Genomic DNA, 24,788 nt, shown 5'->3' on the forward strand with positions numbered 1-24,788 from the left:
ACTTTTCTTAAAAGAATGTTTACTAACTCTACTACTCCTTCAAGGTGCTCCCCCAGTGGCTTCAGCAGAACCTTCCTGGTTTGTATGGTTCAGGACCGTTTGGGCCATTGTGTTGATCCACTCAGTCATCATGGGAGCTCGTTTATTTGTGTTGTTTATTTTGGAAGAGCACTAGTCTGTCTTTGCACGAAAATCCACTTCTCTAAGGAATAGCAACAGCGCAAAATTAGTAGCAGATCATAATTGTAGTACGTGAATGGCTGTGCTCCCCAAGGATAATTGTGCTCCAAAACAAAGTGAGTCAATTAAAGCAACTGTTTTGTATTTTACTGGTTAAGAAAGTGTTACATCGCACTGCGCAAATATCAGATGGGACCAGAGGTTGCTTTAAAAAAAAAAAAAAAATCTATCTGCAGTATATCCATCTGATCTATCTGCAGCTAACAGTTCATGTTAGCAGTATTTCTTCTGGGTTGATTTCGTTGAAAGTCAATCGACTATAATCAAATAAAAGAAAAGTCCATACGTGTATGTTACTGTTCACCAGGAAGTGCACCATAGCACAGTTCTGTTTACTAGTTCAAATGCCCCATGGTAAACTGTAGATTTAATTGAGGTACCGTTTGCCACAGTTTTTAGTGGTTAAGGCCCTCAACTGTTGGGACACGTGTTGTTGAAATGGTGCAATTTTGTGATAATACTGAATGCATGACTAGTGGCTATTTTGGTAACCAAAAGCACTAAATCAGTTTGCCTGCCATGCTACATAATTTATATTGTAATGAAACCATATATTAAATTGTATTCTACGTTGTTTAGTACTGTCACGTTGTTGCTATAATAATGCACTAAAATGTCCTTGTTATTTATATTCTTGCAATGATGGTGGATCTATTCCTTCCTTGTCTAAAAAAATGAAATAGTGGACAATCTAGCCATGAGTTGGAAACATGGTTTACTGTGTAAGAAAATACTAAATATTCTAATATCTGGTACATGGTCCAATTTGAAATATGATCATGACTTAAAACAAAACAATAGCACTGCGATGCTGTCTTCAGAGGTGCGATGCTGTCTTCAGAGGTGCGATGTTGTCTTCAGAGGTGCAGTAGTTATGCAATTTGATCACTTTCAATAGTGTCAGTTTGACTTACAATAGAATAATATTTCAACATCTTAACCACTTAGTTACTAAATAAGGGATAATAGAAAACTGGTACATATTGGCTTGTGCCCTGACCACTGTCACTATATATACACAATATAAACCCACTGTATATATCATTAAAACCCAACTTTATATGAATTGCTGTATTATTCAAACTATATTAAGGGCAAACACAGATAACATCTTAAGGTTTTCAGACACTATATCACCAAACAAGCGATAAAACACCACAAGCTATTGGATACGAGCACAATTGTCATTTGGGAGGAAGCGTAGGATGGCTGAACATGATAAACAACAGTGGAAACACCTAGCAATTTTAAATCACATGGGATTACTGCAAGTGTCACTATAAATAATCTCTCTCCTTCCCCACCTTTGCTAGACCCCTTACTTCTGGACTTCATATAAATGGCCTGCAACAGAACTTGATTACGGTAAGTGTGCATTCAATAATAGCTTAATGTAATAGAATTACTTTTAACAAAAGTTTAAAGTATATGTTTTCAAGTAATGTGTTTTAATTATTACAATTTCTAAATACTGACTACTTTCAACAACAGCTTGCATTTATATAGCCCTCTTCATATAAATGCAGTGTCAGCCGTGGCTCAGTGGGTAGCACACTCACCTCGGAGTCAGAAGGTTGTGGGTTCAAGTCCCACTCCAGAGACTTGAGCACAAAATCTAGGCTGACACTCAGTGCAGTGCTGAGGGAGTGCTGCACTGTCGGAGGTGCCTTCTTTCGGATGAGACATCAAACCGTCTGCGCACTCAGGTGGACATAAAAGATCCCGCAGCACTATATCGAAGAAGAGCAGGGGAGTTATCCCTGGTGTCCTGGCCAATATTTCTCCCTCAACCAACATAACAAAAACAGATTATCTGCTCATTGTTGCTGTGGGAGCTTGCTGTGTGCAAATTGGCTGCCGCGTTTCCCACATAACAGTGACTCCACTTCAAAAGTACTTCATTGGCTGTAAAGCGCTTTGAAACGTCCGGTGGTCGTGAAAGGCGCTATATAAAGGTAAGTCTTTCCTTTAAATAAATGTATCTGAGGTGCTTTTACATGGACACTGGAGAGGGAGACACTGAGTAGGAAATGAAAGGGTTTTGGGGGTAGAGAAATTTTAGGAGGCAAAGAAAGGCAAAGTCATTTTCAGAGAATTCCAGAAGACAAGGGTTTAATGAGTGAAAGACCAGCTCTAAAGGTGCAGCAGACAGGACGAGGAACAAGGGGAAACCAAGGAATGGGCGGCATTGGTTGAGACATATGGGCTCGAATCTTTACCTTGGAGTCGGGCGGGTGCGTGTGGACTGTGTAGCGAGTCACCATCCCGGAGATTTGAACAGCGCGTTCTGCACTGTGCGTTTAACTCGACAGCACCAAGTGAAAGAATCATGCGCGTTTCCCGGCCCAATTAAATGGAGCGGGTCTGATGATGTCACAGATGACTCCTTTTCAGCGCGGATATTTAAAACAGCCTTGCACACATCTCATTTGAAGGTGGTGGTAGGAGTGTTCAAGGAGCTTTGAAGAGCTAAAAATTGCTGAATAACATTGACAATTCTGTGGATCATGGAGACACACAGACAGACGGCAGCGCCAAGATTTCCAGATGCCTCCCTGGAAGTGCTAGTCCAGGGAGTAAGAGCACACAGGGAGGGCCTCTTCCCTGCGGATAGCCGAAAAAGACCAGCCAGAGACACTTAGAGGGCATGGCTAGACATCGCAGAGGAGGCCAGCAGCAGGGGTGTGGTGAGAAGGATGTGGATCCAGTGCTGTAAGAGATTCAATGATCTCATGAGGTCAGGAAAGGTGAGTGCAATGCCACACTCACCCACATCCTGATGTGCCTGTCACCACAACCCCATCAACTCTGCCTTCCCAAGCCTACTCCTCACACCAACCTACGTTGCACCCATCCCTCTCTGTCTCTGTACCTACTCACATCCCCATCTGACTAACCACCACTGACACGCACCCACATCCTAATTCAATAAGAAGTAACACCACAGAAGGAGGCCATTTGATAATGTCACGCCACTCCCTCATAGTCACCCTCTACAGTTGTAGCCCATCCATGCCTTACACTCATTCCATCACTCTCACTCAAAGTTCTCTCCTTTCCCTCCTTGCAGGTCACCTGGTATCTCACACATCACAACAACAGGGAGAGGCAGAGAGCCGGAGGTGGCCCTCCAGTCTTCACAAATTTGACTCCACCAGAGGAGGAGGCCCTGGAGATCTCTGGAATTGCAGAGCTGCTGGCAGTGGGAGACGGAGACGGGCGGGACCTCCCAGCAACTTGGTGACAGAATTAAATCTCATACAGCCACATGGCATACAACAATCATTCATATGTTGACTGATGTCAGCAGCCAGTGAAATGTCATCAGGTGCATAATGGTAACATTCTTAAAATAACATTTCTAATTCATATCTTTATTCTCCCACAGGTCCATCAAGTGCCCCCCCCCCCCCCACCACTGTCCAGCCAGAGGAGGAAGACGTCTCCTCAGAGGGACCTCCAGTCTCTGAGGGTGCACCATCAGTAGACCCAAGCGCATCCAGCACCAGCACAGATACATACACCTCGGTGGGTCCCACATGAGATAGAGTAGTGTTGTCACCTGGTGTCTCGCACATCACAAGTGAGCAAGAGCAGATGCAGGCTGATGGAATTCCCTCCCTAAACCTCTTTGCCTCACTACCTCTCTTTCCTCTAAGACGCTCCTTAAAACCTACCTCTTTGACCAAGCTGCCCTAATTTATCCTTATGTGGATCGGTGCCCAATTTTTTGTCTTAAAATACTCCTGTGCAGCGCCTTGGGACGTTTTACTACGTTAAAGGTGCTATATAAATACTTGTTGTTGTTCTCAACGGTGTCTTCAGTGTATAGCCCTTGTCTCCAAGCAGCCAGCCGGTAAGTCTGTTTGGAGGTGTGAAGAGCTGAGGGAGGGTGGACTGGCGCAGCATGAAAACGTCATGACAGCTGCCAGGGAACTTGGCACACACATGCATGATGATTTTCCTATGGTTGCAGACGAGGTGCACATTGAGGGAGTGGAAGCCCCTGTGGTTCACAAACACTCCTGGGTGATGTGGGGGTGCCTTGATGGCCACGTGTGTGCAGTCGATGATGCCCTGCACCCGTGGGAAGTCAGGCAGAGCCGCAAGGCCAAGTGCCCGCTCAGTGGAAAAGTTTACATACTTGTGAAACATGGCATCGGTCACCTGGGTGATGCATCTGTGGGCGGCCGACTGCGAGATCCTGCAATTGTCTGCTGCAGATCCCTGGAAGGAGCCTGAGGCGAAGAAGTTGAGGGTGGTGGTGACGACTTTGACAGCCACTAGCAAGGAGTATCCACCAGGTCCTCTGGGCAGCAGGTCTTGTTCCAGCAAGCTACAAATGTCTGCGATGACCTGGCGCGATAGCCTGAGCCTCCTGAAGCACTGCTGTTCAGTCATGTCCAGGAAGCTCATCCTCTGCCTGTATACCCAGTGCTGGGGGTATCGCCTCCGGTGCGGTGCAGCCCTGTGCTGACCCTCCTTTCTCCTGTGGAGCATCAGGTTGTTGAGGAGAAGGCTGCTGCTGGTGTTGTCGGTGCTGGGGCTTGTCTTGGTCCGATTCTGAGGTCCAAGATGAGACAGTATAAGCGGCACCCATGCTGATCTGATAGATGGCAGGTAAAGTGGAGATCAGAGGGTCAATCCCTCAATGTAGTGATAGTGACTAGCAATGTGGTGAGAGTGGCTTCCGAGGTTGCAGAAATGACCTGCAAACACCTGACCACTAAATCTCTGCACAAAATGGAGTCAGCAAGAGCCTTTCCATTAGGCAAGTAAGCAGGTGTAATGTGGGAACATTTGTGTTTTTTCCAGCTCTCAATTAATGAACTCGCACAATGGCCGCTGAGCTTCCGCTTCCCCTTCACAGGCGAGGTTCCTGAGCTGCGTGAATCCTGTGCACAACCAGTTAAAGACAAAACCTGATGTTAAAAGGCAGTTAAGTGTCTCTCAACAAGCAGTTAACTACCTCAATGAGGTCGCCCACCTCTCCCGAGCGGGTCCGTGGCACACCTCAAAACGCACCCAATTTAAATGTGGAAGTCAGCGGGATGATGGCAGGTTCCTGACGCGCTGTCAATTTCCGCAATTTTAACTGCCGACCCGCCCCCAAACCTGCACGCTCGGCACTGGGAAAATTCCGGCCATGGTTGGCCCAGAGGAGTGCAGTAGATGGAGTAGGAACCATTTCAATACTGTTACTGAGAGCCCTGTACAGGAAACTTTGGTTTATCCTGAGGTTATATGTCTGGAATACTCGATCTAACGGCAAAAATCAGGAGCCGTTTTCTATGTTTTTTTAGTTCTCGTTGCTTTTTTTTCCCCAGTCAAGCACTGCAAGGTCTGTAGCTATAGCAACAGCTTCAGCTACAGATGCTTGCAGCTGCAGCCGACTGTTTTGAAGCTGGGTTTGTTGATTCACACGGAGCTTCTCAGTTCCGTATGTTTAAACATTAACTCTGGTATGTCCGGCTCTTTTGATGTTGCGGCACCAGCTCGGTCCCGTCAGTGCCGGACATCAGAAAGTTTCCTGTACTTTGCTATTATAATATGGTGCATCCTTTATTGAATGTTCCAAGATATAACACAAAATTGAACATGAAAAGCCTAGGTCCAGTAGATTTCTAAAAGAAAGACTGTTATAACAAAGGTTTCTCAATTAAAATATTTTTAAAAAATATTTAGGAAGTGTATATAAAAGTGTTATCTATTGAAGGACGAGGGCATCAGGTGCATGGGAACACCATCACCTCCATGTTCACCTCCAAGTCACACACCATCCTGACTTGGACATGTATTGCCAATCCTTCATTGTCACTGGGTCAAAATCCTGGAACTCCCTCCCTAACAGCACTATGGGAGAACCTTCACCACACGGACTGCAGCGGTTCAAGAAGACGACCCATCATCACCTGAACAAGGGCAACGAGGGAGGTATAATAAATGTCAGCCTTGCCAGCGACTCAGACATCCTGCGAATGAATAAAACAAAAATTTGCTTCTTGCCACTGATTAACTTAAGTTAGATGTAATGGAACATACTCTGGAAGTATCTTTTAATTATTCTCTTTTACCAATTTCTTTAGTATATTTAAAATAGAAAAGGATGTTTCCTAGTTCAGGTATTTTTACTTTCTAAAGCCTTCCTGTGTGACCTATATTTGTGTCTAATCCTCAAGCATAACTCCTCACGTGGTGTGATGTTAACGCACTTTCAAAGTTTTGGAAATCCACACTTTTCAGTGGGTTGTTATGGAAAAGTAGACCTATTGGCAGATGTTTTGATGCATAACAGATCTTATATTTTTAACTTTGTGAAACATAACATCAGTGAGGAGATACCATCTGCAACCCACAAAGCAACCACATGCTTATCTAATGAATCTTTCTCTCTTTAGCTGTTTATTTGGCAAAGAAGAACATAAGGAAGCAGGGAGACTTGTTTGACTATGAAAAGGTAAGATTCCTCTTTCCTCGACGTGAATTTGAGCTGTGTCATTTCCTTCATCACAAGTATTTGTGCCTTTTGTATGTATGTGACTGCTGTTATGAGTCACAACGGTCCAACAAACTTAAAGTGTGAAATAAATGTAGCTCTATTGTAATGCAGTACAATTAAATAAGCATTAAAATAAAAACAGAAAATGCTGGAGAGAGAAACAGAGTTAATGTTCATCAAAACCTGAAACGTTGGGGGATATTTTCCGGGGAGTTAGCGGACGGGATCGGTGGTGGGTCGGGAGGGAAAGTGTTTCCTTTTTGACAGTGGGTCGGGACCCCGCAGTCAACCCTCTGCCATTGTCTTTACCAAATGTCGGGTCTGTCAGCACTGAGCACAGCTGACATGCAGTGGTGGGGTGACCTTGTCAAGAGGATTAACAACAATTTGGAGCTCACCTTCAGAATTTACCAGCTCGCCAATGGGGTCCACGTCTGTTAAGCTAGGCGGGAGTTGAATGGCCATGGAATCATCTCATTACTTGACAGCTTGAAGCTTGCTATAAAAGCTCCCATCTCTCAGCTGTTTACTTTCCAAGCTCAGAAGCTGTTGCTTCCTGCATTTGGAAGACAGATTGAGCTTTATGCAGCTTGCAAGTGTTTGGAACAAACTCTCCAGTGTCACCTCATTGAAACAACTGCTCTCACCATTGACAGATCGCTTCTGTCATCTCTACTTCACCTGCCATCTATTCCATCAGCATGGGTACCGCTTATATTCTCTCACCTTGGTCCTCAGAATCTGACCACGATCTGCCGCAACACCAGAATCACCAGGCACACCAGCAGCACCAACCTTCTCCGCAATCAACTGACACTGCACAGGACAGAGGGCACCAGCACCCGACCACATTACCAGGAATGGCCTCACCATGGCCACATTTACTTCACTTGACACTGCACACCCTGGCTGCCACATGATGCGCCAGGTTGGCATCACCCCAGACACCAACAACATAAAGCATCCTTACAATGTCCAAGCCATTCCGTTCACACTCATCACCATTGCGAGGGGTGCCGTTATGTCTCACCATTCACTGCAACTCACTAAGCCACTTCCAAAGGTGCACACACATCTGTTCAAAAGCGCAAAGTGTTGAAAATAAAGATTTCAATGTTTGACAGCACATTAACCGAAACTTCACATGAACATTAGCTAAAACACCCAAGTGCCTACCCTTGTGTGTGATGTGCCTCAATAATTCCGAGACTCGAAGGTAGCAGAACAAAACAAGGCTTTTATTAACTTAGAACGAAACACGTAAGCGAGAGAGATGTCGTCCTTCTGGAGACTGGGGCTAGACTGAAAGCTAGCTTACAAACGGGGCCAGGTATGGGCGGAGCCCTACACACAGCACATTCCAGTATACAATACAGCACATTCCAGTACACAATACAATGAGGTCTGGGGGAAGGGAAATGACACTGAAACCGATCTCAGTCACAGGCAGTGATGAATGGAAATATTTCATCACAGTGTGTTAATTGGTATGATTGGACTAGGATGATGGTGAGTGAGGGGTGGCTAGTGAGATGGGGAAGTGATAATGTAGATAGAGAGGGATGGGTGGAGGTGCAAGCTAAGTTGGTGTGAGTAAGGATGTGCAGGAGTAGGGTAGGGAAGGCGGAGTGATGGGGATGTGATGAGTGGCACAGCAGGATGAGGTTAAGTGTGGCTTTGCAGTAATGTTTCGTGATCTATTGAGATCATTGCAAGGTTTGCGCCACTGCAGCCTGGTCCTCCTGACCACATCCCTGCTTGTGCCCTCCTCCGCAATGTACAACCAGGCTGCGTTGGCCTCCTGGGGGGGTCTCTTCTGCCCATAGGAAGGGAAGAGGACCTCCCTACGTGCTCTGCCTCCCTCCATAAGCATATGGAGGGAGTCATGGGAGAGCCTGGGTGCAGCCGTGCACCTTTGTGCAGTGCTTGTCAGTGTTTGCAGCACCTCAATGCTGTAGAACACTGACCGCACTATTGTCAAAGTGAATTTGCGCATGGGCCCTTTAAGGAAACCGGCTGATGACACGTCATCAGACCCGCTTCCTTCAATTGGACCGGGAAATGCGCTGGGCGGGCTTAATGACCTTAATCAGGGGAAAGTCATCCTACAGAGCGGGCTGGAGCCAGCAACAAGGTCGGGACCTGCCAAGGGAGGGGAAATCGCAGCCATTAACTCTCTGCTTCTCTCTCCACATATGATGCCTGACCTGCTGAGTATTTCCAGCATTTTCTGTTTTTATTTCAGATTTCCAACATCTGCCGCATTTTGCTTTTGTAAATACATGTTGAAATTGCCTATCAAAAACATATGTCATTCAAAATAATGCTTAGAACTAGTTTGTGTCGAGTTGAAACAGAGACACAGTTAAACTGCTATGCTCTAATTTGGAATTTTACTGGGAAAATGTCTACTGCTAACAGATGTTCTCCTGAAATCAGGTCACTAAAATCAGAATGTATAACTATTGGATTACCCCTCTGCTGCCTTTATGTAAAATCCATTCTTTCCTGCTTTGGGCATTGTGTGTTCCTAAATAGCTGCCCAGTTATTGATCAGTCAGGCACATATAAACTGAAGACAGCATCTTTTCAAGCCTGCAGGAGGGAGATGCTGCTTCCTTTGAGCTCAGCAGACGTTAGCTCTACTTTGATTTATTTTTAGCATTACCTTTAACACAAAAGCAAGGGTGTTGCACCTCAAACTTCTAGATCATGTATTTAGTGTATACCTAAGAGAGCTGTTAGTGACTACACTTAATAAGTCAGTCGAATGCTAACCAGATTTAATTTATTTGTAACTGAACTGCCCTGACGTAGCAGTTATGTTGGACAACTGAGATTTTTAAGTGTATTGCATGTTTAATTGGAACTTGCTCTACCATTGATAAAGTTTTACTTCTTTGATGCAAAAATATTAAAAGCTAGGTATAAAAATACTGATTTATAAATAGTACAGATCACCATGGGGGAAAAGAGGGAATGCACTCCCATATCAAACATGTGGCTGAAGCACATGTGGGCCCTGTACGAATCAGACTGAGTAATGTTTGACCTCTGCCTGAAACTGGAGTAATACCAGTCAGTCTGGGGACCAACCTTGGAGAATCATTCCGCACAAACTACCCCCTTCCCAACACAGCAGCACACCCAGTGACCATGAAGGGCAGCCACGTAGACCAACATGACCACGACTATGTAGGATCTTCCCCCATGTCCACCCCCCCCCCCCCACAGTGTGTTCCCAAGCCCAACTAATTCGCAGAAACCTAGCCGAAATGGCTGCTTCAAGCTTCTGACCCAGGCTGCACCCAATGCAAGCACACTCATGCTAGGAACCTGGGCAGAATCATAGAACGGTTACAGCACGGAAGGAGGCCATTCGGCCCATCGAGCACGTGCCAGCTTTCTGCAAGAGCTATTCAGCTAGTCCCACTTCCCCGCTCTTTCCCCGTAGCCCTGCAAATGTTTTTCTTTCAGGTACTTATCCAACTCCCTTTTAAAAGTCGTGATTGAATCTGCCTCCACCACCCTTTCAGGCAGTGCATTCCAGATCCTAACCACTCACTGAGTAAAAAAGTTTTTTCTTCTGTCGTCTTTGGTTCTTTTGCCAATTACCTTCAATCTGTGTCAGCTGGTTCTTGACCCTTCTGCCAATGAGAACAGTTTCTCTCTATCTACTCTGTCCAGACCCCTTGTGATTTTGAACACCTCTATCAAATGTCCTCTCAATTTTCTCTGCTCTAAGGAGAACAACCACAGCTTCTCCAGTCTATCGATGGAATCTGGAACAGTACCCATGGATTGGAGGGTAGCTAATGTTACCCCACTATTCAAAAAAGGTGGTAGGGAGAAAACAGGGAATTACAGACCGGTAAGCCTGACATCGGTAGTGGGGAAAATGCTGGAGTCCATTATAAAGGATGTAATAGCTGAGCACTTGGAAAACAGTGACAGGATCGGACAAAGTCAACATGGATTTACAAAAGGTAAATCGTGCTTGACTAATCTACTAGAATTTTTTGAGGATGTAACTGGTAAAATAGATAAGGGAGAACGAGTGGATGTGGTATATTTGGACTTTCAGAAGGCTTTCGATAAGATCCCGCATAAGAGATTAGCGTGTAAAGTTAAGGCACATGGGATTGGGGGCAAGGTATTGACATGGATAGAAAACTGGTTGGCAGACAGAAAGCAAAGAGTTGGAATAAACGGGTCTTTTTCCGAGTGGCAGGCAGTGACTAGTGTGGTACCACAGGGATCGGTCCTTGGACCCCAGCTATTCACAATGGCCTAGAAATTCAGTTTTGCCAGTTTTGGGGCGCTAATGTTAGCGCCCGCCCGACTTTAGCGCCCGCCCCAAAGTTGCGCCCCCTTCGCCGAAATTCAGTTGCTTCGCCCTAAGAGGTTGCTGGAGCGCTAAAAGAGGCGTTACACGACTATCTTTAGGCGCTAAGCTGGCGGTGCAGAGGGATAGCGCCGAGGCGGGGCGCAGCGCGGGTGCGGTCATTTTTTGATTGACAGCAGACCCCGTGGCGCCGGCCAGCTCTTAAAGGGGGAAGGGACGATTTGGTCTGCTGCCACGCCCTGCACACTGCAGCTTTCAAACTAGGCCTCCACACTGCTGCTGAGCCCAAGGAGCCATGGCAACGCATGAGAAGGCCCGTGAGCGTGCCCTGCGCTTCTCAGAGCGTGATCTGGATATCATGCTGACAGCATTGGAGAAGAGGCGCAGGATCTTGTTCCCAGACACTGGCAGGAATCCCACCCACCGCGTCTACACCAAAGCCTGGAGGGAGATCGCCACCAGGGTGTCGTCCTACGGCGATGCCCCCAGGGACAAGGTGCAATGTCGGAAGAAATACAATGACCTGACCAGGATTGTCAGGGTGAGTACCCTTTCCACTCTCCTCCTCATTCTTGCATGTACACCTGACATGATGGGCAAAGGGACCTGAAAGGCCTAATGGGCAGCCCTCAGCCAGCAGCTTTGGGACAGTCATGAGCATCAATTGCACATTCTGCACTTTACACACTGCCCAAGCTATTCCACCATGAGAGGCAGTGCACACTAGATCAGGGCTACACTCTGGCCAAGCTATTCCACCATGGGAGGCAGTGCACACTACGTCACGGCTACACACCGTACTTAGAGCCCGTCCTTTCTCTTGCAGGCTAAACTTGCGAATAATTGCAAGCGCCGCGACATCACCGGGGGAGGCCGCGCCAAGTTCCAGAAGCTCACACCCCTGGAGGAGCACGCGAGTGGCCTCATGGGAGGCCGCATGATTGTGCCCAGAGCGTGCGGAGAAGCCGACCCTCCGCTGCCCGGCAATGGTAAGGACCTCGCCTTTTGGCCCTCTCTCATCGCACTTGCGCATCCGAGCTACCTCCTTTGCCACTGTGCCACCAATGCGCTGAATGCCACCAGTCATGATGCCCTCTCCTCACTCTGAAGCTACTCTTGTGCCTTCCTGCTTTCAGCTGGTGACGAAGAGCTCCCTGAAGCTGCCAGTGACAGCCCCTCCGAACAGGAGGAGGAGGAGGAGGAGGAAGAGCAACCCGGACCATCAGGGGAGGACTCAGGTCCCGCAGCAGAGGGCGAAGTGTTGGACACGTCTTCCCTCCGAAAGTTGCTCCAGGCTCTCGTCCAGGGGAGTGCAGCTGCTGGGACCAGTGGCGTCCAGCCACCCAGGAGGGCTGCGGGTGGGCCGCGGCCTTCCCCCCCAGAGGGGGGAAGGATCGGAGGGGAGTGCAGTTGCTGCGGACATTCGGCACCAGCAACGTGCCAAGGGTCGCCTAGCTCGGACCCCTGCTCCCCAGCGGGAGAGTCCCGCCTCCAGTCCGGCCACCTTCACCTCGGAGGAGGCGCGCCAGCTGGACCAAATGGCTGAGGATTCGGACCGCCACCACACAGAGCTCATGCAGGTGGTGGGAGGGATGCCTGAGACCATCGAGTCGCTGGCGACCAGTGTGCGGGAGTTTGGGGCATCAAATGCCGAGAGTGGCCGGATGATGATGGAGGTAGTGGAGCGGATGCCTCCAGCGATGGAGTCGCTGGCTGATGCCGTCAAGCCAGTGGCGGATGTGATGCGGGCGCAGACCAGGGCAACAGGGGCACTCACTGCTGCCACACGCGCTGCCTCAGCCAGGCATCGCCAGGACACCCGCCGCGCTGCAGCAGCACAGCGATCCGCCCTTCGGCTGATTGGTGCGGATCGTGCAGTGCGTGCCCGGGCGAGTGCCAGCGTGCGACATCACCAGCCAGCGCCTCCAATACGCCAGCTTGCCCACATTGCGCCATCCGTCGCCGCCACTCCCCCAGTGGAGCGTCAACGGCAAGCGGCTGGAGCTGATGGTGGGCATGCACATGTGCGCCAATCAACAGCCGGCCCCTTGAGGCCCAAAGCCCATGTAGGCCGCGCCCCAAGGCCATCTGGCGGAAGGACATCTGACCCTCAGGCGCCTTCCCCCAGCCTCGCAGCAGCCACTGGGCAGAGCTTGCGGAGGAGCAGCAGGCCGGGCAGGGGCGCCAAAAGGCTGGACAAGGTCTCGCCCTCGCGGGCCACTAAGTAGAGGGTGTGGCCAGCTTTCATTTTATATGGCAATGGACATCTTTATTTTGCCCATGGTTGTTTTGTTTATGGGTATGTTTTTTGTGTTAAGGCCGAGGTTGAGGCCTGGTTTGTTCAAATGTGGAGTTACTCCTCCCCAGGTTGTGGGAGTGAGTCGTTTGTTGCACTTTTTGTGGGGGCCGTTGATTGTTTTTGGGATTCATGTGGGAAGGAGTTTCATTTTTGTCAAATATAAATTTATCTTTATTCAGACAGTGTCCATGGTTGTTCTTGTTAGTCTTTGTTGCCTTCGCCGGCTGAGGGCTTGCGGAGCGGCTGCATTCATCTTGCTTCATGGCCACAAGGCATTCCCTGACAGGGGGCTTAGAAGTTACGTTCAATAAGCTGGCGACGGACGGCCCTTGGACCTTGTCGCTCCCTCCTGGGAACGTACTCCTCCTCCTCCTGCTCCTCCTCCTGAGGTGGTGGTCCAACGTCAGGTGGCAGTGCCTGAATCCTGCGGAGAGCCAGGTTGTGTAGCATGCAGCAAACTATGACAAATTGGGAGACCCGGTGGGGCGAATACTGCAGAGATCCGCCGGAACGATCAAGGCAGCGGAACCGCTGCTTGAGGACCCCAATAGTTTGCTCGATGATGTTTCTGCTCCTTTGATGGCTCTCGTTGTATGCCTCTTCAGCAGCGGTCCTGGGCGCGCGGAGCGGGGTCATGAGCCAGGTACACAAAGGATAGCCTTTGTCCCCGAGTAGCCATCCTCTTGGGGGAGGCTGTGCCTCGAACATGTCATGCACAGTACTCTGCTGCAGGATAAAGGCATCGTGGCAGCTGCCTGGAAAGCAGGCATTGACAGCCAGGATGCGCTGCTTGTGGTCACACACCAGCTGCACATTGAGAGAATGGTAGCCCTTCCGGTTGCGATACTGCTCGCCATGCTCCAGAGGTGCCTGCAAAGCCACATGCGTACAGTCAATGGCACCCTGCACCAAGGGGAAGGCCGCGAGTCTTGCAAATCCCACTGCATGCTGATGCTGGCTCTCCAGGGCCATGGGGAAGGAGATGAATTGGCGTCTCCTTCTGAAAAGGGCATCGGTCACCTGGCGGATGCAGCAATGCACGCCGGACTGGGATATGTTAGCTATGTCCCCAACAGCGGATTGGAAGGAGCCAGTGGCATAGAAGTTCAATGCCACCGTCACCTTCACTTCCACCGACAGAGACGTCCTGCACCTGAGCTTTGGACGCAGATCTCTGCGAAGCAGGTGGCAGATCTCTGCAACCACCTCCTTTCGGAATCTCAGCCTTCTTGCACATCGCGCGCCACTCATGGTGAGGTAGGAGCGCTGCTGGCGGTATACCCTGACTGGGTAAGGCCTATGTTGCTGACGCCTGTTGCCCCCTCTGCCTCTAGCCAGGGCTGCCCCTCTGACCCCGCGTCTGCGAGCCCTATGCACATGGTGCTGAAACTCCGCGTTGGCACCCCATGCAACCCCCATCAAATGCTGGCAAACAGTCAAATTTCCAACAGGGCACTTGCAGCGCTTTGGCCTGAGTCCAAAAATACCTGAGCTATTGCTGCACGAAACCAGTTAGCTCTCCTCCTTGTGTGTCCAGAAATCCGTTGCACAAGAGTGTTTGCTGCAAAATGGCTGCCCTTTATACTGCAGGGTACGTGCCCTTTAATTTGCGCTCCCCGGGGCCCGCGTCGGCTGTGTTGCGTTCCATTTTACAAACGCTCTGGCCGCCAGCCGCACAATGGGGCGGTCCGACTGAAGTTTGGAATCGGGGCGCGCAAAGGGCGTTGCACGAGGATGTGACGTCATTTTCTGCACGCGCAGCCGGGCGGGCGCTAAACTTTGCGCCGGCGCTAAGGGTCAACTTAATTTGGGGCGAGGCACAAACTGCGCTGCGCCCGGGCGCTACACGCATAGTGCCCGAAATTCACTTCTCTTAAGGCGCTAACTGCTGGCGCAACCAACTGAATTTCTAGGCCAATATATATTAATGATCTAGACGAGGGAACTAGATGTAATATCTCCAAATTTGCAGACGACACAAAGCTGGGTGGGCGTGTGTGCTGTGAGGAGGATGCCGAGAAACTCCAGGATGATTTGGACAGGTTGGGTGATTGGGCAGAAGCATGGCAGATGCAATATAACGTGGATAAATGTGAGGTTATCCACTTTGGTGTCAAAAACAGGAAGGCAGATTATTATCTGAATGGCAATAGATTGGGCGAAGGGGAAGTGCAACGAGACCTGGGTGTCCTTGTGCACCAGTCGCTGAAGGTAACCATGCAGGTGCAGCAGGTGGTTAAGAAGGCAAATGGTATGTTGGCCTTCGTAGCGAGAGGCTTTGAGTACAGGAACAAGGATGTCTTGCTGCAGTTGTACAGGGCCTTGGTGAGTCCACATCTTGAGTATTGTGTGCAGTTTTGGTCGCCTTATCTGAGGAAGGATGTTCTTGCCATGGAAGGAGTTCAGCGAAGATTCACCAGGCTGATACCTGGGATGGCAGGAATGACGTATGAGGAGAGTTTGGGTCGATTGGGCTTGTACTCGTTGGAGTTTAGAAGAATGAGAGGGGATCTCATTGAAACTTATAAAATTCTGACAGGACTGGACAGACTAGATGCAGGAAGGATGTTCCCGATGGTCAGGGAGTCCAGAACCAGGGGTCACAGCCTAAGGATAAAGGGTATGCCCTTTAGGACAGAAATGAGGAGGAATTTCTTCACCCAGAGAGTGGTGAACCTGTGGAATTCTCTACCACAGAAGGCAGTAGAGGCCAATTCATTAAATATATTCAAGAAGGAGTTGGATATATTTCTTAAGGCTAAAGGGATCAAGGGGTATGGGGAGAAAGCAGGGACCGGGTACTGAATTTGGATGATCAGCCATGATCACATTGAATGGCGGAGCAGGCTCGAGGGGCCGAATGGCCTACTCTTGCTCCTATCTTCTATGTTTCTATGTTATCCACATAACTGAAGTCTCTCATCCCTGGAATAATTCTCGTAAATCTTTTCTGTACCCTCTCTAAGGCCTTCACATCCTTCCTAAAGTACGGTGCCCAGAATTGGACACAATACTCCAGTTGAGGCCGAACCAATGTTTTATAAAGCTTCATCATAACTTCCTTGCTTTTGTACTCTATACCTCCAGTCATGAAGCCTGGGATCCTGTAAGCTTTTATAATTGCTTTCTCAAACTGCCCTGCCACCTTCAATGATTTGTGTACATATAGCCCCAGGTCTCTCTGATCATGCACCCACTTTAGGATTGTACCCTTTAGTTTATATTGCCTCTCCTCGTTTTTTCTACCAAAATGTATCACTTCGCACTTTTTTGCATTAAATTTCATCTGCCACGTGTCCGCCCATTCCACCAGCCTGTCTATGTCCTCTTGAAGTCTATCACTATCCTCCTCACTGTCCACAATACTTCCAAGTTTTGTGTCATATGCAAATTTTGAAATTGTGCCCTGTACACCCACATCCAAGTCATTAATATATATCAAGAAAAGCAGTGGCCCTAGTACCGACCCCTGGGGAACACCACTGTATACCTCCCTCCAATCCGAAAAACAACCATTCACCACTACTCTCTGTTTCCTGTCACTTAGCCAATTTCGTATCCATGCTGCCACTGTCCCCTTTATCCCATGGGCTTCAACTTTGCTGGCAAGCCTATTATGTGGCACTTTGTCGAACGCCTTTTAGAAATCCATGTGCACCACATCAACCGCATTGCCCTCTTCAACCCTTTGTTACCTCATCAAAAAACTCGATCAAGTTGGTTAAACACGATTTGCCTTTAACAAATCCGTGCTGGCATTCCTTAATTAATCCACACTTGTCCAAGTGACTGTTAATTTTGTCCCTGATTATTGTTTCTAAAAGCTTCCCCACTACCAAGGTTAAACTGACCGGCCTATAGTTGCAGGGTTTATCTTTACACCCTTTTTTGAACAAGGGTGTAACATTTGCAATTCTCCAGTCCTCTGGCACCACCCCTGTTTCTAAGGAAGATTATGGCCAGTACTTCCACAATTTCTTCCTTTACTATGTCTATGGCAGCACCCTCTTCCTTGGTGAAGAACGATGCAGAGTACTCGTTTAGTACCTCAGCCATACCCTCTGTCTCCATGTGTAGGTTTCCTTTTTGCTCCCTAATCTCCCAGCTCTGTCTCCAAGCTCTGTGCTCAAGTTCAGTGTCGGGGAGATTAAATGAAAGCCAAAGATACACTACAACAGTCATAAATGATGAGACATAGAAAGCATTGCAAAACAGTAAAGCTATGTACCTGAATAATCTTTACAAACTCAAATAGAAGCAAAATTCTGTGGATTCTGGAAATCTGAAATAAAAACAGAAAATGGTGGAAATACTCAGCAGGTCAGGCAGAATCTGTGGAGAGAGAAGCAGAGTTAACGTTTCAGGCTGATGACCTTTCATTAGATACATCAATACATTCCTCCCACAAGCACCTTGCAAATCGGCAAAAGTCAATATTGTGTAATATTCTGTGGGCCAAAATTTGCAGTTGGAGGCGTACCTCCGGAAGTTGCCTCCGACCCGGAGAAAAATACAAACTTACCTGCTGGCTCCCGGGCTTTGGAGACTTCAGTCCCTGGGCCTGCGGGCGTATGCCTGTGTAAAGGCCCACAGATCCCAGGGACGCAGGTGGTTCGGAAGTGTCCTTGGGATCACGTGGGCCAGGCCAACCAATTAGAAAGAGGGATTCCTCAAGCTTATGAGGATTCCCCAAATAATTCAATAATTAACACAACTCTAATAAAAATAAATATTCCCATGTTCAAAAATAATTAAAAGTCCCTTTAATTAAGTGTTTAAAATAAAAATTACATTTTTTGAAAAATAATTTTAAACATTTTAACCCAGGTCAAAATTTACATGAACTTATTTTAAATGTTTTTGTATGTTTTAATCATATTAAAATTTTAATTTAACATTTATTTTTAACCCTTATGTGGGTGAAAGAAGGCCCAACTCCTGCTTTTACCAGGCGTAAGGGTTTCGTGGGCATTTGCTGGGCAGTAGTTGGGCAAACAGCCCAACTCTGCGCCAGCGGAAGTGTTTTTTGGGTCGGTGCGGTAGATCTGTCAAAGCGAAGCTTGACCGATCACAAGTTCCGGGTTTTCGCGCATGTGCAGTGCATGAGGGAACCTGGAACTTGCGGGCCATTCTGAGGGCTTACGACAGCGTACACAGTCATCAGCCCCACAAAATCCGGACCTATGATTACTTAGTGTGTTATCGTTATTGCCCTGAAACAAGACTAGATAATAATAATTAGATTTATCTGTAAGATATTGAACAACTCAACAAAAGACACAAATGTTTGTAATCTGCCAGAATGTAAATACTTAAGTACTTGAAAAATGTACTAAACTCCAAAACAATTGTATAAACATTAAGGCCTAAAAATTTGGTTGCTTTGCGCCACCCGTTAGCGCCCTAAGAGGACGCTAACGGGGCGCAAAGCAACTCGCGCCCGGGCGCGGCGTCGCCAACACCTCCTGCGAAATTCAGCGGGCGGTTAGTGGCGGCAGTAACAGTTAGCGCCCCGTGGTGCTGCGCCACCGGCGATGATGTTATCGCTGTGCGCAGCACCCCGGCCACGATCTTCGGTAGCGCCCCCTGACTTACCGCCAGATGCTATGGGCTGGATTTTCATTGAGGAATCGGGTAGGAGGCGGGACTACAACTTTCGGGGTTGTCGTCCCGCCTCCATCGAGTTCTAGCGAACCCACGCGATTTTGACTTGATTGACCTTGTTGTGCCCGCCAAGCGGGCTCAGCAGGCCAATTAAGGGCCACCCGGCAACAGGTGACGTCACAGATTGACATTTCATCTGTCAAGACCTTTTGACCGATGAAATATCAGCATTTCACAGCTGTTTGGAGCTGTCAAACACTGACAATCTGTACTCCAAGTTAATTCCTTCCTCTCAGGGTGATTTAGAGATCTCCCCGGAACAGAAAGCTGAATGCTGCAATTTTTGACAGCTCGCAGCCATTCTGCTTTCTGTGCCGGTGAGATGAGGGACTCCCGAGACCTGAAGGAAGGAAGGCTGTAAAGGTAAGTAAAACTTCTTTAAACACTTTACACACACCAAACACACTTACCTTTGCACTCGTGCACCCATCACTCCCCTGAACACCGGACATCTCGACCCCTCCAAGCCCTTCATCCCGATGGTCCGCCTCCTCTAACTTGGCATGGTTTGGAGCCATTGGGAATCCCACACTTCAACGTTAAAAATAGGGATTAGGCTAAAAACTGCCTGTTAACTACCTGTTAACAAGCGGTTAATTGGCACTTATCCCCTTCCCACCTCGGGGAGGCAGGCCCCAGTGCGGGGCGGGTACCCGCCTCCTTTGAAACTGGCATGGAGGTGGGTTGGGGTCGGGACCCCCAATTTCGGGATTTTAAGCCCCCCACACGCCTCCAATCCCGCCTCCACGGCCCAATGAAAATCCTGCCCCATGTCCAACGGGATCAGGGGGGCCTACCTGCAGCTGGGGCGGCGCTAATTAAAGGCGAGGTGCCAGGCGGGCCCCGTCTGCCATCCCCGGCCTCCTGACTAGCCCCCACTACAGAGTGCCGGCTGCGCTCCGTGAGCCTGGTGCTTCGCTTGAGTGCCGGGCTCTTTTGCCGGCACTCCGATCCCAGGTGACCCAGCTGGGCTCCGGGTCGCGCTGCGCACGGCCCCTCCCATTTAAGAAGGGGAGGAAGGCCTGCAGTACTGTGGCACATAGCGCCACGATATTCCCTCTTGGTGTGCTGCCAAAGAATTTTGGCCACGGGGGCCCTAATTTTTTCGGGGCGCTAAAAGTAGCGCCCCAGTGATGTTAGCGCCACAAAGAGGGCCCGACTCAATTTTTCCCCCTAATTGTTTATGAACAGAATTTTATAATATTATTTTTCATTGATATAACTTTCGAAACCCTTACCCCAACAAAATTTTTACTGTCGTCTATCCCTGTTGTTCCCATTGGTATGGCCCCGGCCACAGCTTTGCTCCCTCAAGTCTGAAGGGTATAAACCATCACTAGAACTGGCATAAACACATGGGGGAGATTTTTAACCCCAAAAAACAGGTGGATTGTGTCGGGTGGGAGGTCAAAGAGTTAACATCTGAATCCCAACCCCAACCCGCCTCCAACCCACCCACTTACGGTTTTGACAGGGCGGGCGGCCATCCTGCTCCCAGGAGGCGTGTTGGTACTTTAAACATTACAATGAAACTCTGTCTCAGTTGGAAGCACCCTTTTAAATTTAACTCTAGCTGGCTGGGTTTCCCAGGCCTCGGGGAACCCGCCAGCTAAAGGAATGCCAGGACTGCTGGATCCAGGAGGTAAGTGCCTTTCCACTTACCTGCTGGATCCAGCGTACCTGCCTCGCCAACAGCACTCATGATTGGAGACCCCCCTCCCCCCGACCCTTCCCTTCCGATCTCTCCCTGACCTTCCCCCCCCCCCCTCCCCCGAGGCCTCCAATTCCCCTCCAACCCTCTCCAGCATCGCTCCAACCTCGCTGACAATCTCCAGCCGTTTCCCTCCCCTCCAACGATCCAGCGCCTGTCCTCGCCGGCAATCCTTAGCCTTCCGACCCCCACCCATCCCAACAATGCTAGTATTATCCTGGAAAGCTCCTTTTCTCTACAACCAACCACCTGCTTAAACCCCTCTTCCCTACCCCTTTCATCCCCACCTCTAACGACAAGTGCCGGGAGTTCATCACTAACGCTGAAGTGGCAGCACACCCAATAGATGTCTGTACAGAACTGCCTCTCAGTTGGTCCAATTCACAGCAAAGAATTCATTGCATCTACATTGCCAATGGAATATTGGATTTAGGCAGGGTTGGGGTCTGCTCTGGCTTTGGATGTCAGTATATAGATAGTCATTAGTGTGTACCTTTTTCGCATAGTGCACGGCTATCGCTGTGTAACTAAATGCCCAGAAGTACCCACGTCTTAATTATTACCTGAACATAGTAATACAGTTGTAGCTGTTTATTGTAAACCTGAAATAATAGGGGAAATTTTCTGATGAGTGTTGCCCGACTGTTGTGTATCTCAGAAATTTTGGCGGATGGGACACATGAAATTGTGTACAGCGTGCATCTGTGCTCCCGGTGGGGAGGCGCTCCACCAGGAAAATTGCCCTTGGTATGTTTAATTGAAAATTGAACTGCATTAAAACAAAGTTGGAAGGAAAATGCAGACTTCTGAAATTTCCCATCAATAAACTAAACAAATATTTGCTTCTCTGATTACCTACTTATTATGAATGTTATTTCAGTAATGAGAAGGCATTAGCACATTAAAGAAAATAGGTCATTCCATCTTTTGTAGACTGTTTTATCACCTCTCGGGAGTACTCATCATTTTTTTTTAAACTGCACCTTGCCCTGTGGAAACGAGCTGCAAACCTATGCTAAGCTCTCCAGAGAAGGACGTGCTCACAATGTTGAGTAACCTCCGTTTGCATTCTAGTTGTATACTGTAATTGGACACATGGTCATAAAGGCTCACGCTGTTAGCAATAACAGCACTATTTCAGATATTTTGAAAGCAGTACATATAAACAACATAACTGCATGCGCCTTTTTGTTGCAAGCTGCTATTTAAAAAAAAAAAAAAAATGTTTTTAAATCCCTTTCAACATTTTTAATTCCTACAGGACATTTACAATCTACTGCACAAGAGGATCAATCATACTTGGGATTTTGTGGTAATGCAAGCCAGAGAACAGCTCAGGTTAGTCCGTCGCTTATTCTTTATTCTATCCTGTTTGTACTGTACGTATAATTCTATATAATGTATTTTATTAGTTCTACCTACTTATATTTTATTGGAATTAATATTGTGAAAAATATTGGTAGAAAAGCTTAGTAATTATATTTTAACAGGATAAAAGTACACTATCTTAATGCTTACAAAACAGTTTAGCCTTAACTAGTTACAGATTTATTGTACTGCCTATATAGATGTGTTTAGTATGCAGGTTTAACATGTCATTGCTATAAATAATTAAGGAACATATGGTAATCCATAGCACTATAAATAGAAATGGAACAATAGAAACATAACACAAAACCATAATGTTTATATTAATCTCTTTTTTGTTTGCATGATTTGCATGATGTTTAAAAACTAGAGTTTAAAGAGAATATATAAAGTAAAGCCTTAATCCATTTCAGACACATTTAAATGATCATTGTGCTAAGGTAATAGCTCCTTGTGGATGTGGCACTGATTAGATTGCATTTCTAATATTATCAATGAATTGAAAAACTTGAATTTTTCTTTTTTTTTGCTAATTTAGATTAAATTGATTTCAGTTGAAGATTAAAGTTTCTAGAATGTGTACTTGTTTAAGGTAAAGGATAAGGGAAGTACATTTAGATGTAGTACATTTTCACATTCCTCTGCTCTATGCAACTATGTTCTGTCAAAATCAGCAAACATTTACACTTTTTCTTGTATCTGCTGTGGAGAGGGAAAAGGAAAGAGACCCTGAAATCTGGGGGGGTTCTGTTGCTGCACATTAGAACAAAATTAAATATCACTCTGCAGGATTTTATTTGAGAAGCTCTGCTTTGGAACATTGTTGCACAACAGTGTAATCACAAGATGTGGTCCAAGCAAGTAAGAATGCATGTAGTCAGCAAATCCTGTGTTCAAGAGTTATAAAAATTGTTCCTGGGGAAAAAAACCTGTAGACTTGTCTTTCATTGTTGATGTTTGAATTATAAAGTGTTTCATACTGATGCAGTACAGAATCAGAAACCACACTTTTTTTTGCACTCTACACCCAAATAAGAAATGTGTTTGCGAGCTGCTGTGCCTTGTTTGCCAGATCTGGGACTTTGAATTATTGTGGTTGCTTTGCCTGAAAAAAGAGACAGTAGAAGCACCGGCTCATAAGTCGGGATGTTTGCTGTTCTTCCTGGGTCCTAAGTCGTGTTGCAATTTTATTTGTAAGTACTGTCACTTTGGAGACTTCTCGGGTGTTGAGGACTCCAGCTCGAATCAAAGTTAAAGGAATATGATTCTCGCTGCATCTAGGAGAATACAGAGTCTGATACGTGTTTCAGGGCAGGAACACACATGCCCTGTAATGATATTGCTGTTGTGGTTTATTAATACAAGTTTAAACCCAAGAAATGCCTCGGAATTCTTGATATTGCAGAGAGATAGCTACTTCCATTTTTGTTGCCGTTTACGGTTTTCAACCTGTTCTTTGTTTGCCAGTGGGGCGTGATGGCAGATAGTGACAGATGGCAGGATTCAGCCTGTGTACCACATGATTAGGCTAGAAGTGAAATCAGCATTTATTTTATTAGCTGATACAAGGAATGGACGAGCGTCAGTATCATTACTCTTGATGTACGGAATATTTATTATTTTGTCTTTTTTATTTTTTTTAAAAGGTGAGCAGCAGCTCATGGCACCACAGCAGTGGGGTATTGAGCTACAAAACCCCAAATCACTAAATTCTCTGATAGCTGTGCTGCCTTGGGGAGACACTGTGGAGGTTGGGTCTCCCATGAAGGTGGGAGGATGGAGGAAGAGTTAGCACTGGCCTTGGAAGAAGGTCTTGGCAACAACAACTTGCATTTTGATAGCGCCGTTAATGTAGGAAAGTGTGCCACCCCATTTCACAGGAGCGTAATCAGACAGAAATTGACATTGAGCCAAAGAAGGTAATATTAGGACGGGTGATTGGGTAGAAAATAGAAGATTTCCTACCCTCATTGAAGAAACAATTAGGCCTAGAAATTCAGTTGTTTGCGCCAGCCGCTAGCGCCTTAGGAGGAGGAGATGTGGGGCGCTAGGCGGCTAGCGGCCGGGCGCAGCGCGATCTGCGCCTCTCCCCAACTTCAGTAAAGATTTAGCGGCGGTGCAAAGCCTTTGCGCGCGCTCAGCTGCGCGCGCAGATCCTGACGTCATTTCATCGTGCAACGCCCTTTGTGCGCCCCAAACCGGAAATTCAGTGGCGCCGGCCTATTGTGCGCCTGGCGCCCCTAGCGACTGGTAGAGGGGAACGGTTCCTAGTCGCTGCGGGGCGCGGGGGGCGCAAATTAAAGGGCACTCCTCCTGCAGTACAAATGGCAGCCATTTTGCAACACTCCTCCTTTGTGAGAGACGGATCTTTGCAGAGAGACAAAGGTAGAGAGCTTTCTGGTTTGGCTCAACACTCGCACAGGTACTTGTGGCTTTAGGCCACAGCTTTGCACTTGTCTTTAACTTCAGTGTCATAGCATTGATTGGAAACATATAATGGGGGCTGCAGTGGGTGCAAACATTGGCCTTCTCCATTACATTCAAAGGGCTCAGAGACGCCGTGAGAGAGTGGCAGTCATGGCCAGACGGAGAAGGGGCAACAGGCGTCGGCTAAGGAGGCCTTACCCACCCAGGGTATACCGCCAGCAGTTCTCATATCTGA

At 47.6% G+C, this 24,788-nt stretch overlaps 1 protein-coding gene across 1 annotated transcript in view; it reads left to right on the plus strand.

Annotated features, from left to right (window-relative positions):
* The window catches only part of rgs11 (regulator of G protein signaling 11), a 270,546-nt gene that overhangs the window by 87,220 nt on the left and 158,538 nt on the right, over nt 1-24,788 (plus strand). The window contains 3 exon segments of the mRNA XM_086000849.1: nt 1,554-1,605; nt 6,639-6,697; nt 22,020-22,096. Coding sequence (XP_085856975.1) covers nt 1,554-1,605; nt 6,639-6,697; nt 22,020-22,096 — 188 coding nt within the window.

Source organism: Somniosus microcephalus, chromosome 11 (assembly GCF_052327205.1).
Source record: "Somniosus microcephalus isolate GS21.2 chromosome 11, FLI_Smic_1.0, whole genome shotgun sequence".
Taxonomy (NCBI): Eukaryota; Metazoa; Chordata; class Chondrichthyes; order Squaliformes; family Somniosidae; genus Somniosus; species Somniosus microcephalus.